Raw genomic sequence first — 12795 nt, 5'->3', positions numbered from 1 at the left:
TCCGCAACGGGAGAGGCCACAACAGTGAGAGGCCCGCGTACCGAAAAAAAAAAAAAAAAAAAAAAAAAAAAAAAAAAAAAAGTTAAGTTTCCCATGAGCTCTGGACTTGCTTTCGGTTCTGATTTACATACGCTTCTCTCCTCAGTCCTACCTTTCAACAGGCGCTCGTCATCGTGCTCAGTGCGGATATGAGCCAGTCGCCCCAGGCTCCTGAAAATGGCAGCGTCTCTGCCCCAGTAGTCACTGTAGAGTCCAGCAAACAATTCACTACCTGCATGAAAACATCAGATGAGTCAGTATTCGTTTCTGGGTCTGATGACAATGTATAAAACCACAATTACAATAAACATATCCAGGTTTCCCGTGTATACAGCCCAATGAAACGGATACTACTGCTAAGAGCATAGATGGTACAGTCAGACGGCCAGGGTTTGAATTGTGACTCTGCCACTTACTAGATGTGTGAACTTGGGCAAATTGCTTAACCTCTCTGTGCCTCAGTTTCCACATTTACAAATAGGGGAACAGCACTCAGAAGTGTTGTTAAAGGTAAAGCATTTAGAAGAGTAGCTGGCGTATACTAAGGCCTACATGAGTATTCGATAAATAACCTGGCTTTATGGTATTTTAATAAACTTCTTTTAACCTTCATATCATCAGGGTATTAGTATTGGTATTAGTATTAGTACTGGTATTATATGTGAGTCAGCTAACTCAAATTCTTCTTGTAATAAGAAATTGCTTCCATCGACATGATTTTAATGCAGGAACCACAAAGTCTGACAAAGCTGTATATAATCCAATTAGTTATCATTTAATTTGTAAGTGTGTGGCTTATTTAGACAGCAACGACAGAAAGAGCTCATAATTTAATCAGGCAGTCAACAGAATGAATGAAGTTAGCTGCAACATGAGGTGAAGGTCACAGACTTAAATCAGACCAAGGAATATACAAACGTATGCAGGATCTCAAGCCATGACAACATATCTTTGGGGCCAGCCAGAAAGAAAGACATTAAAATTGCTCACGAGAAGAGAAAAAATACTTAACAAAAAGAAAAAGAAAAATAACATAATGATATAACTTGACCTCCAGAAAGACCAAAACCTCTCAAGCACAGGAACTTGGGGTTCTCTTTTGTCACACTGACAACAAAAGGTAACTGGTGTGCTCCTCAGTGAGGCCAGAAGGTTTGTCCTGGGCATATGAGGCTCGAATCCTGTCCTGGGCTAAAATCTCTGGCCAAGAAGCAGATGATAGCAACAGATCACTGGATATAGCAACCTCAATTTAGGGTGACAAAATTATTTTCTTAATGAGTGTCATGTAACTGTGGTCAGGTTTTAAAATATAGACATGAGGAGTATACTAAAAGTATACTCAAAGTATTAATGCCTTTCTGTTAAATCTGGAATGTGTACATATGTGTCCAACTGGTATTTAAAGTGCTTTTTTTTAAGAGAATTCAAATTAATTGGATTTCCAATTTAATAAATTTAACTGTGTACTCAATTTTAGAATTAGAATTATTAAAGTTACAGGTATAAAAATTTGACCAAGTATCTAAACAGAATTAAACAAAATTTGAGTGTCATATTTATAAATTTTATTGATTAGATTTAAAAATTGTTTCAATATTTATGAGGGGTTTTCTTTAAGGTAAGGTCTTTAAAACTTTAAAAAACTTGAATAGACTAAATATATTTGTATGGTTTAAAATTTGAGAAAGTAATCAACCGAGTTGTAAATAGGATCACTGTAAGAAGTTTACTTCCACGTTGAGATAACAATTTTTCAAAAGTAAAGATGATTGCTTTTGTTAGAGTTAGATTTAGAAAAAGAAAAGTGAGATATAAATTGAATTTAAAAACAAGAAAACTAAGTGTTGATAAATGTTACTATAATAAACTATTCTTCATTTACAAAAAGACAAGTAACCATAAATGGTTTTTTTGGTTCACAAAACCCACTATGGATATTTAAAAACTATACAAGATACAAATAAACAAAATCCAGGTTTTTCGCAAAGGAATTCACTTTTAAACTATATATATAAGTGAGAAAGAGAGACAGACAGACAGGAGAGACAGAGGCAAATGTGGTAGAATATTAACAGTTGGTGGGCCAAGGTAAATGCTATAAATTTTTACTCCTCTTTCAATTTTTCTTTGTATTTGAAAATTTTCAAGACAACAAATTAAAAAAGGAGCTGTATTTGAGTTCATCCTGTATATTCAATGCATGCTGAATGAGAAATATGATAAGGAAAATAACAAAAACTAAAAAATAAAGATGCTTTATATCTGGACTTAAGAAAATAAAATTTGGTAGAGAAGAGTTATATCAGAACTCTTATTTAAGCATATTCTTTGAAACTAGAAGGGGGGAAGAATAACATAATTTGTATCAAATTCAATCAGCGCTGTCTTCACCAGAAGTTTTATATCCATGTGGAAAAAGAGTATTTCGGGATAAAATGTATTCAGTGGTTAGGGATATGAACCATATGTGGGGTTCAATCTGTACTACTTGAACACAGATAAAAGAGAGTCATGCTGAATTCATTAAAAGGCCTTGGAGATCATCAACTCTATGGCAGAAAATGAACGAGTTCACGCACAAAAGAGTTAGTTGACTATTCAACCACCAGAGCAAGGGTTGTTCTGCAATTTAAAAAAATTATCGTACTTGGTTATAGTTTCCATAAAAATATAAAGGCCATCTTACATGGATGGAACTAGAGATTTTCATGCTAAGTGAAGTAAGTCAGACAAAGAAAGACAAATATCATATGTTATCACTTACATGTGGAATCTAAAAAAAAAATGATACAAATGAACTTATTTACAAAACAGAAATAGACCCACAGACATAGAAAACAAACTTATGGTTACCAAAGGAGAAAGGGAGGGGTAGAATAAATTGGGAATCTGGGGTTAATAGATACATACTACTATACATAAAATGGATAAACAACAAGGATCTACTGTACAGCACAGGGAACTATTAACAGTATCTTGTAATAACCTATAATGGAAAAGAATCTGAAAAGGAATATATATATGTAAATCAACTATACTTCAATAAAATACAGTAATAAAATAAAAAGGCCATTTTGTAAAGCTGTCCTAAACAGAACTTATTTTTCTAATATGGACTGAACTGAATGTTTAATTCATAATGGGTACAAAAAAAGATTTCTTTAAAATCATGACAGTTTTATATTTCTTAAGTTTTTAATATTTAATGTAATTCAATTTCCTAAAATATTTACAGAACTTTTATATCTGAAAATATTACTTTGGAAAAATAATCTTTATTTTCGTTCACATCAATTTTCTTGCACTTATCCCAATCTGAACACTGTTTCCAAGTTCTACTTGAAATTAATTCTACAAATTTAACAAAAAAGTTCCCCTTGTAGCCACTAGATGGAGCCATATGATACCAAATAATATACATCCAGGGCAGGTTATCTGCAAAAAGGAAAAGATGATATAGTACCAATTTTACCCAATTTCCCTTTTTGTATCCAGATAAAAGAAAATGGTTTGTGAAAAATTCAAATAATACAATATTAACTGTATGACTTAAACTTCAAAGAAGCTACTTGACAGGTGCTAAAAACTATATGCTATGTAAACTGAACCAAATGTGTTCGTGTTGGAAACATTAGATTTTCCTCAGAAGGGAAAGATTCTCCTTTCATATTTTATTATCAGTGTGAAGAACAAAATAAATTTATAGTAACAGATAATAATGATATTTGGTAAAATACTTTCCTAAGAAAAAATAAACACTTTAATGAAAAATAATACATGAGAATAAAGCTTTAGGCACAAAGTTAACTAATAGTAATTAAATGAGCAAAAATAATCAACATTATTATAATTGATATTATTTATGGCAAATACATAGTTTCTAGTTGAAAACTTTAAAATTATAACTGGTATAGAGACAATTTGTGAATCAATATTTTGGTACTATATAGAGCAAAAAATAATATCTGGATAATTCATATTTTCACAGATTAAAAACAATTTCATACAAATAGTAAAATATGTTTTAGATTTTCAATGACAAGAACTACTCAAATTTTTAGTTTTCTATGTCTATGCAGACATGATATTTAATAAATGTATTAGCTTGGTCATAAGGTTTACTGGTATCTATTTTGATATTCTTAATATAAATAACCAATTTGACTTGTATGCCATATATTATGTTTCATTGTTATAGCACTGGCTTCTGATGGTAACTGATGTTATGTTAATGTTGGTTATAATTAAAAACTAAAACACATCTGCAGGGTATTTTGACAGGTGAATGTAACTTATCATTGTCATGTTCAACAATAGTCTCTGTGTACAGATACAAGAAGAGTGGAAACAATTCTGCACTGGAAATCTGGCAGGCTAAGCCCCCAGCCCCAAACCTACTGTTTGTGGCAAAACTGTTCGGAATATCACTGCCTCGGTTATTTGGAGAATCAGAGAGGTGTACAAGTGATTTCCTGAGGTTGCCAAGCTTTTCTGTTCCCTCTGCTGCCCTTTTTTTGGTTTCTATGTTCTTTGCCTGGAATTCTGCACCTCCCCCACCCTTCCCACTTCACCTCCCATTTACCTGGCCACGGCCCACTTTCTCCATGAAGCTTTCCCTGACCAAACTTTTGTTAGTTTAGTAGCTCCTAGTACCACCATAGCCCCCATGCCTATCATATTTCTCATCCTACTATAGTTTGTCTCCTGTGTTTGACATTATTCCTCACTAGAATGCAGACTTCTTGATGTGTCTTATTATATTCTTTGGTCACCAATATCTTGTAGAGTGTCTGGATACAGAAAATGCTCAATAAGCATTTGTTGAATCAAAGAATGGCATAATGAATTAATTAACAAGTGAATAAATCTAAAACTTTTAGTGTTCAAATTTTTAAAAACTATGAAATGCAATAAAAACAAAAACCTCAGGATAAGATTCTGATTTTTCAAAAATGCTGCAGGGAGAAAATATCAAGAGAAAGAAAAAACTGTTGGCATTTATATGAATAGCAGAGTTCTTTGAGTTTTTGTTCCTCAAGAAGCCTATATTTAATAATTTTAATCCAGGAACACAGGGACTCTATCTTCTTCTAGTATTTGTCCCCAACAGTTTCAGCCCCAAAAGACTGTGTCTACTCTCAACTAGTTTGTAGGAAAGAAAATAAAACAATCATTTGACCTTGGCGATACAAAAACAAACCCATTGTAAATAATTCTAAGTTAAAATGCATAAGTAAAATACTTTTCTACACAACTCCTTTTTTTACAATACAAACTCCAGTTGACCTTTTAGTGAAACATACTTCATTGCCTTAATATTTTATCAACCTTATCAAGAGCTTAGTTCATAGATGGTATTATTAATCGATCAGAGTTTTTAGTCACCATGTTGTAAATACAGATTTTAATTATTTAGTGAGAAAAATTCACAGTTTTTCATGCCCTTCTGATTTTCTTAAGTCTTGCTGAAGCATTTCTCCTATTTATGTTGTAAATGGCTACAAATCTGAATAATGTGAAACATATTCGTCTCATGGAAAAGACATGGCTAAAGATGGATTTAACTACCTCATTTTATAACTGAACTGTATCATTTTGTTAGAAAATCATTCTACTTTTGCACTATTTCACAGAGTGACTATGACATGCATAATTGCAAAGAGAAACAAAATGCACTTGGGAGGATGAGGATGGATAAGAATGGTCCATAGGTTCCAATCTCCCAGTTCACACTCACGGTCTGTGTAGGATGCTGAAAGAAATCAGGAAAAGCAGGTCCTTTTATTAGTTATGTAGTTGTTTGGACTTTCTGTTTGTTTTTGCTTTGGCAAATAGCTAGCATTAGCTATCAATGTCAAGAAGGTGGTTTCTGACGTATGAAGGAAAAAAGAAAACTGCGTTCTGAATCTCTTCATTTGCATTTGCTAGCATCCATGACAGTACTGTGAGTTTCCCTGCTGGCAAAACAGTGACATTGCTACCAGCATGGTCAAATCAGATTTCTAAGGGGAAGAATGTCAATGCGGAATTGAAGAGGACATTTTTTTTCTTCTTTTTTTTGATTTGTTTGTTTGTTTGTTTTGAGGAAACCATAAGCAAGTATTCAAATAGCTCTTTAGCAACTAGCAGTTAATGGCCAGAAGCAACAGTCAGCATGTGGATACTTGGCATTCTGCCAAATGAGAAAGCACAGCAGTCTTAACCTGGATAAGAAATTACAGATATTCTTTAGGCACAGGAACATGCTAAAGGAATAAGTTTCTACACAGTTGGGACGAATTCAAGAAACGAGCCAGCACATTCACTTATGTTTATAGAGGTTGTAATTGCAAAGACATACATTTTACCTTCATTTCGATGATTTCATTTATTTTTCTAATATTTATGAAGTCCTATTTTGTGCCAGAACTATTCATTTGTAATTCTGCCTTGAATATATAGTTAATAAAATAGAAACATTTATTTGTAAAAAAAGTTTTAATGGTATTAAGAGCTTGAGATAATCACTTAAATTTTCCCTTTCATTCAGTTGACACTGACCTTTAATTCACAGAATTTGTAATGAGGGGATATATTCACAAAGGTCTCATTATGATGAATAAAAGCGCAGGAAGAAAATTTCAGCAGCTGTAAACTTTTGTAGTTTTATTTGCTGTAAAATGTAACATAAGACATGAAAAGCGCAGAAAGAAAATTTTGGTGACCATGAAATACCTCATTCATGGTAATTTTTTGATATAAAATTCAGTAAGTCTTTAACTTGAAAGTATCCTAAAAATTCTAACAACAAAGTTAGCACTTTCAAAAGCAAAGTGTGAAAAGGTACCTGACAAATCAGAGTGGTTTTCCCCTAAACACTAGTAACATGTACATTAGCATACCTTAGGTACTTCAGGTATGGTATGTATTAAATTACACCTAGAACTGGTAATAAAAGTCTGGGTCAGAATGAAACGTTTTAAAATGGTAGCAATAGAATTGAGTCGACAAAGTATCAAAGAAATCCCAAAGTTACTGAAGGTGTTATCAACTTAATAAAAAGAATACTGTAATATTATATCAAATGTAAACTGATACAAAAAAGTCAGCTAATACTTTTCCTTCCTCACCAAAATGACATATGACATAAAGAAAATATTTCCTGAATTTTTATTTGGCCGGCCACCAAACCTAATAATTTTTAGTGGCAAGATAAGTCCGAAGTATCTTTCGTTGACTTGAAAGGTACAGACAAGTAATGCAGCAATTCATTTTACTAAGTAATTTATTGTTTCAAAAAACTGTTTTTAAAACCCGATTATAATGTCTTGCCTTCTTCAACCAGTTATTTAAGACCACTTTAAATGTAATATTAGTAATCACCATAGAGGTAAAGTGTGGTTAAACATATAGAAATATTGCACCTGTGATATGAACTTATACACCACCAAGGTAAATTCTGTTAATACAAAGTGACATTTAAAGAGAAAACCTAATTAATGTATGATTTCATTTTGATTAGCTTTTGAACATATAGAACAGAGCTCAATAAAGAGCTTGTTTTACTCCTTAAATCTTGTTTCACTCAGAATCATTGCCAGTTACTATCATTTCCATTCTAAATTAGACTATAAATTTAATAAAGTGTTAATTAACCTGTCTTTCACCTAACAAATAATATTTATTCCTTACTTAGTTTTTCAGTAAGCTTTTACTCCATGTGATCTTAAGTCAACAGAATTTAAGTTAAATAAAATGAAACTTGTATCTAAAGTTAAGATATTATAAGAAATTCTCAGATTTGTGAGCATGTTTTTTTCTTTGGGGGCCTTGTTAGTTTTATGAGTATTGTTACAAATTTGAGGGGTTTTTTTTTTTTTTAAATGATGAAAGTGAATCTTAATGTGAACAGGTATTAAAAGTTAAGTGTGACCTATAATTAACAAAGAAACAAAGAAGCAGAAATGGTCTAAAGATGGTCACCTTTTTGCTGGAGTCCTGTCCTAACCCATCGGCAGAGAACATGTGCGGTCATAAAATACCACATTAATGCATTCTTTTCCTGTCAGAGTAAGCTGCACCAAGCCTGCCAAATTCCAACTCAGGTAGCTCCATTTTTTCCAGTCCAAATTCCTGCTGCTTTTTCAATTGGGTGAATTATTTCTACTTCCTGTCTTTTAAAGAGTTGCTGGCTCACATAGGTTATCAGATTTCCATCCCAGTGGCTGCTGCATATCCACAGTAAGTGAATGATCTCTCAGAGGTACTTTGGGATGAAAGCTACTGGATAAATGAGAAGAATTATATTTTTATTTCTTCTCTTTGCAGGGATTATTCTATAACTTTTGTGTTTAGCTTGGAGGGCTCTTATGATTTGATTTCTTTTCTGAATAAGCGAAACAGTCACCCAGATGGCAAGCACTTCACATTTTAGCATAGTGTAATTCGATTTGGAAGTTCAATGAAATTCACTTGGAAATGTCCCTCCAGTAATATTTCCCCTCTTAAAAAAATTCAGTTTCAAATTCCTGGTTTCATGCAAAAACAAGCTCCAAGGAGGCTGAGTGGTGAGTGGCTAAAAAAAAATTACTTTTAACCATTAAAAGAAATGTCAAAAATAAATGGTGTTCTCTTCCAATCTTAGGATTTTACTAGAGAAGTAGCATTTACTGTGCAATTTTTGACTTTCAATACCTTTTATAATATTCTTGTGAATACTATCACCAAATTTATTTTTGGTTTGTTTAGGAAGTTCAGTGAGTATTTCATTCAGTCGATATTTGTAGGAGGCCTTTTCTGTGCAATGTATTGTATGGTAAAAGAAAGATGATAAGACAGTCTCTTTCTTCCAGACATATTCAAACCTTAAACCTATGAAGTTACAAAAGTCACTAGGGCTTCCCTGGTGGCGCAGTGGGTGAGAATCCGCCTGCCAATGCAGCGGACACGGGTTCGTGCCCCGGTCCGCGAAGATCCCACATGCCGCGCAGCGGCTGGGCCCGTGAGCCATGGCCGCTGAGCCTGCGCGTCCAGAGCCTGTGCTCCGCAACGGGAGAGGCCACAACAGTGAGAGGCCCGCGTACCGCAAAAAAAAAAAAAAAAAAAATCACTAAAAACATTAGAAAAAAATTGTATGCGTCTATCAAATGCATGTATTTTAACTCATATGCTGCCAATCTACCACGAATTTCTAACATTTATGAATCTAGCATTCTCCAAAAGTGGCATTCTTAAGGTTTTGATTCCTACTAAGTCCAAACTGACTTAAGCAACTCAATTCCCATATTTAAAATCTCCCCTCCTCATATTGTGTTTACACACACACATACACGAGTTGAGTAGAGGAACTCAGGATATCATAGTATTTTCTTTAAAATCTTATATTCTTTAAAAGTATCTCTTAATTCAAGCTCCTAAAGAACTAATCACTACGTGAAATTCTCATCTTAAAGCACTTTCAAATTATGAAGCTGAAGTAAATCAAACTTTCCCTACTATTTAGAGCTAACGTAAGATTTTTGTTCTACAAATAAATATACGTATATATAAAAGCTCTACTTATTTGGACCTGAGTACCATTACTGCGACGGGGTACTCTGGGGACTGGGATGGAAGGCTCATCAGAATCAACTGTCTGGAAAAAGTTCAGGGAACGTGTTGCCTCTAGAATATACAGGAACATCTGCATCAACTCTAAATCCAGCATAAGATATGTTGATTACTCATGAGTGGGGAGTTTTAAGTTTCACCCACTTAATTAGGATAGGAAATCTCTACATGTTATGTTACATGTTTTCATTTTCTGTAAACAGGATGACCCAATATTAGCAGATAACTCTAAGTGCTGCAAAGGTAAAAACAGAGGCTTGTACATCTGTACCATATATCCATCAGAACCTCTCAACACTGAGAAAACAGAATGATTCCTAACAGCACCTATGTGAGGTGTCAGGGATTGCTCTCTTCACTTTTATACTTGGCAACTCCATCAGCTGTCTGTACCACAGCAGTGCTGGAGCATTTGATAAGGGTGTGCCATTTTCAATACCAAACTGTATTAAAGAAAAAGTATTTTTCTGAGATTTTCATGTATCTCGTCTAATTTAATTGAAATCCAGATCAGACATGGCCAGCTTATTCTATTATTCCAACGTGGACATAGTTTGAGCCAGTCAACCTCTACAGCTTACATTTTAAATTAACAGGAATTTAAATAAATGACTTTGAAGTTCCAAATTGAGATGACTCTCTGCTGAATTCTACTGACACAGAGAAAGGCACCAAGAAGAGAATATTAGAAGTTCCCTTAAAGTCACAGAGTAATTAATACATAAAGAATTAACATATGTTAAAATAGTTTAGTTTCTCTAGCTACATTTTTATAAAGTATTTACATAATTGCATTTTGTGACCAATAAATGACATAATACAAAATACCTTCTATCAGGTATTAAGGGACAATTTGTGTTTTCTGGATGAGACATCCATACTTCATAGCAGCTGCACTTATTTTAGAGTAAAATTGGCTCAGGTAAGCATGGCTTGAAATTTAATATCCATGCTCTCAGCACCAATAAATAGATATGACACAGCAATGTATATGAAGAAACACCAAAGAATCTGCCTGAAGTTTCAAAATCAATATGACTACCACCTGATGTCTGCAGCCATGATAATTACCAATTAAAGTGGAGATGAATGAGGAGCTGGCATCAAAAGGACATCTGCCCCTTCCTCTCTCAGATCTGTGCGATTCCAGGTGAAAAAGGGGATCCTTTAAAGAAAACCAGAAAAGCCATTATGTATTTGCCAACTTTAATAAGAATTTAATTTCTCAGAAAAAATACATTCAACCTTGATTATTTACAAAACAGGTATTGTAAATAGGGCACCAGTGAGAAACATCAAGTTATTTAGGAACAAACTGGATTTTATAAATAAACACGTGGGTTTTCAGGCCCATGTGGGTTTTCTCACTTCTCTCAAAAAGGATGCAGGTGCTGAAATGAAAGAAATTTGCAGTTTTTATCACTTGATCAGCCAGTATTAGTTATTCTGAGATGTGTCAGTTAAATATTCCAAATGAATGGAGACTTGCTGAAAAAAAAAAGCAAAAGGTTAGTAAAAAGGAGACTCTGATAAACATGGAAATAGGCATTTATTCCACAAAGGCCATTATTGATTTTTTGAATAATCTCTAAAAGAAAATGATAAAAGTTTCTATCAATAATTTGGAATATTTATTTCCAATCACTTTTATTCTTCATCACATATTCTTTGTATAGACATCTAATATTTAATAATTTAGAGAATGATTACTGCATAAATAATTACTGGGATATACATGTAGAAGTTTATGCCATATTATGAACAATATTTCAGTATGGATTCGCACAAATGAGATTTTGAAAATAAACATTTCCATGAAAAACTACTACTTTATTGGTTCCTATTGCAATCACATAACCACAGAACTTTTTCGGAATGTTCCCAGGTTGCAAAATTCTCATTAATGGATATTTTTACAAGTAATCTCCATTAAGTGTGTTATAAATGGTTTCAGTTAAAAAAAAAAAAGTAGCCTGGAAAAGTGACAATAAAAATCAATATAGAAAATTTTGTTGAAAAAAAAACCCCACTTTGCAATAGAATATTGTCAATACTGCCCACTGTGGCATCTGTAAGTAGTCCCGCCCACCTGTGAATAATGAACCTGTAAACAATCCAAAGTCCTGAGGAACCTCTAAGGGTTGCATGCACTTTTCTAGAACTTGATCTTGACTTTCCTAGACAGCCTATTTACCCCACATTATCTATGCCATCCTTTTCTTGCCATTCTTATCCAACACACATTCCTCTTTCTCTCTGTGATATTCTAAAATCACCATTTTGATCCTGCCATTTCAAGACCTTTCTGGTAAGTGCAGAGTTCACCTGACTCTTATAAAACTCCAGTCTTGTTCTTGGAACTGAACCATAGCCTAGAGAACAAATGTGGCCTCTGAATCCAGAGCTGTGGCTAAACTGATATTTTAAGGCAGAAAAAAAAAACTTTATTTATACACTTCACACGAATCAGTACAGAGAAAGAATGCCAGTAAATAATTTGAAACAATGCCAGTAAATAATTTGAAACATTTTTGTGTTCGCTTCCCACAGACAACAGATTTGCAATGACACGAAAAGAAAATGTTTGTTGAAATGAGCTAGAATGACTGGTCTACCCAGCTAATACTTAAGCAGAAAGGGTTTCATCGAAATTTGCCAAACATATCCATAGTGCTGCATGGAGGAGGAGATGATCAAGTCTATGAATGAAATACTTGTTTACCCCTTTAGTCACTGTCGCTTTATAAAATATTCGGTAAAAATAGGTAGGGTATACATACTATACTTGCTCTAATACAATCAAATGTCCAAATGTTTGCTCATAGAAAGCAGTTGAAGAAATATACTGAACTATTTTCTAAATCAAGACTTTTGATAGCTTCAACATTCTGTGATACTCAACTTTTTGTCTCTAATGATGGATGAAGTTGATTTATCTAACAGATATAATTAGAAACCGTAAACACTAAAATTGAAACTTCAAGAGAAAAACAAGTATATTGCTTATTGATTCAAGGAATATAATATATTCATTTAAATTTAAACTGTCAAGTGGGTGAAACAGAAAATGCAAACTGTAAGAATGCTAAGACCAAGAGAATCTCAGATTTTGAAGAACCACAAAGTTAGATGAAGGAAATGAAGTTACAATTTCTTAGAAAAGTC

At 33.4% G+C, this 12795-nt stretch overlaps 1 protein-coding gene across 1 annotated transcript in view; it reads right to left on the bottom strand.

The window, feature by feature from the left end:
* Positions 1-12795, bottom strand: part of SEMA3E (semaphorin 3E) — a 272918-nt gene that overhangs the window by 45954 nt on the left and 214169 nt on the right. Inside the window, exons 5-6 of the mRNA XM_007108525.3 lie at positions 10702-10795; positions 152-271 (exon numbers count right to left, since the gene is read on the bottom strand). Coding sequence (XP_007108587.1) covers positions 152-271; positions 10702-10795 — 214 coding nt within the window. The remainder of the gene's footprint in view (positions 1-151; positions 272-10701; positions 10796-12795) is intronic.

This window comes from Physeter macrocephalus, chromosome 5 (assembly GCF_002837175.3).
Source record: "Physeter macrocephalus isolate SW-GA chromosome 5, ASM283717v5, whole genome shotgun sequence".
In the NCBI taxonomy this organism is placed as follows: Eukaryota; Metazoa; Chordata; class Mammalia; order Artiodactyla; family Physeteridae; genus Physeter; species Physeter macrocephalus.
Note: the sequence above shows the minus strand (reverse complement) of the source record. Positions and strands in the feature narration are given on the sequence as shown.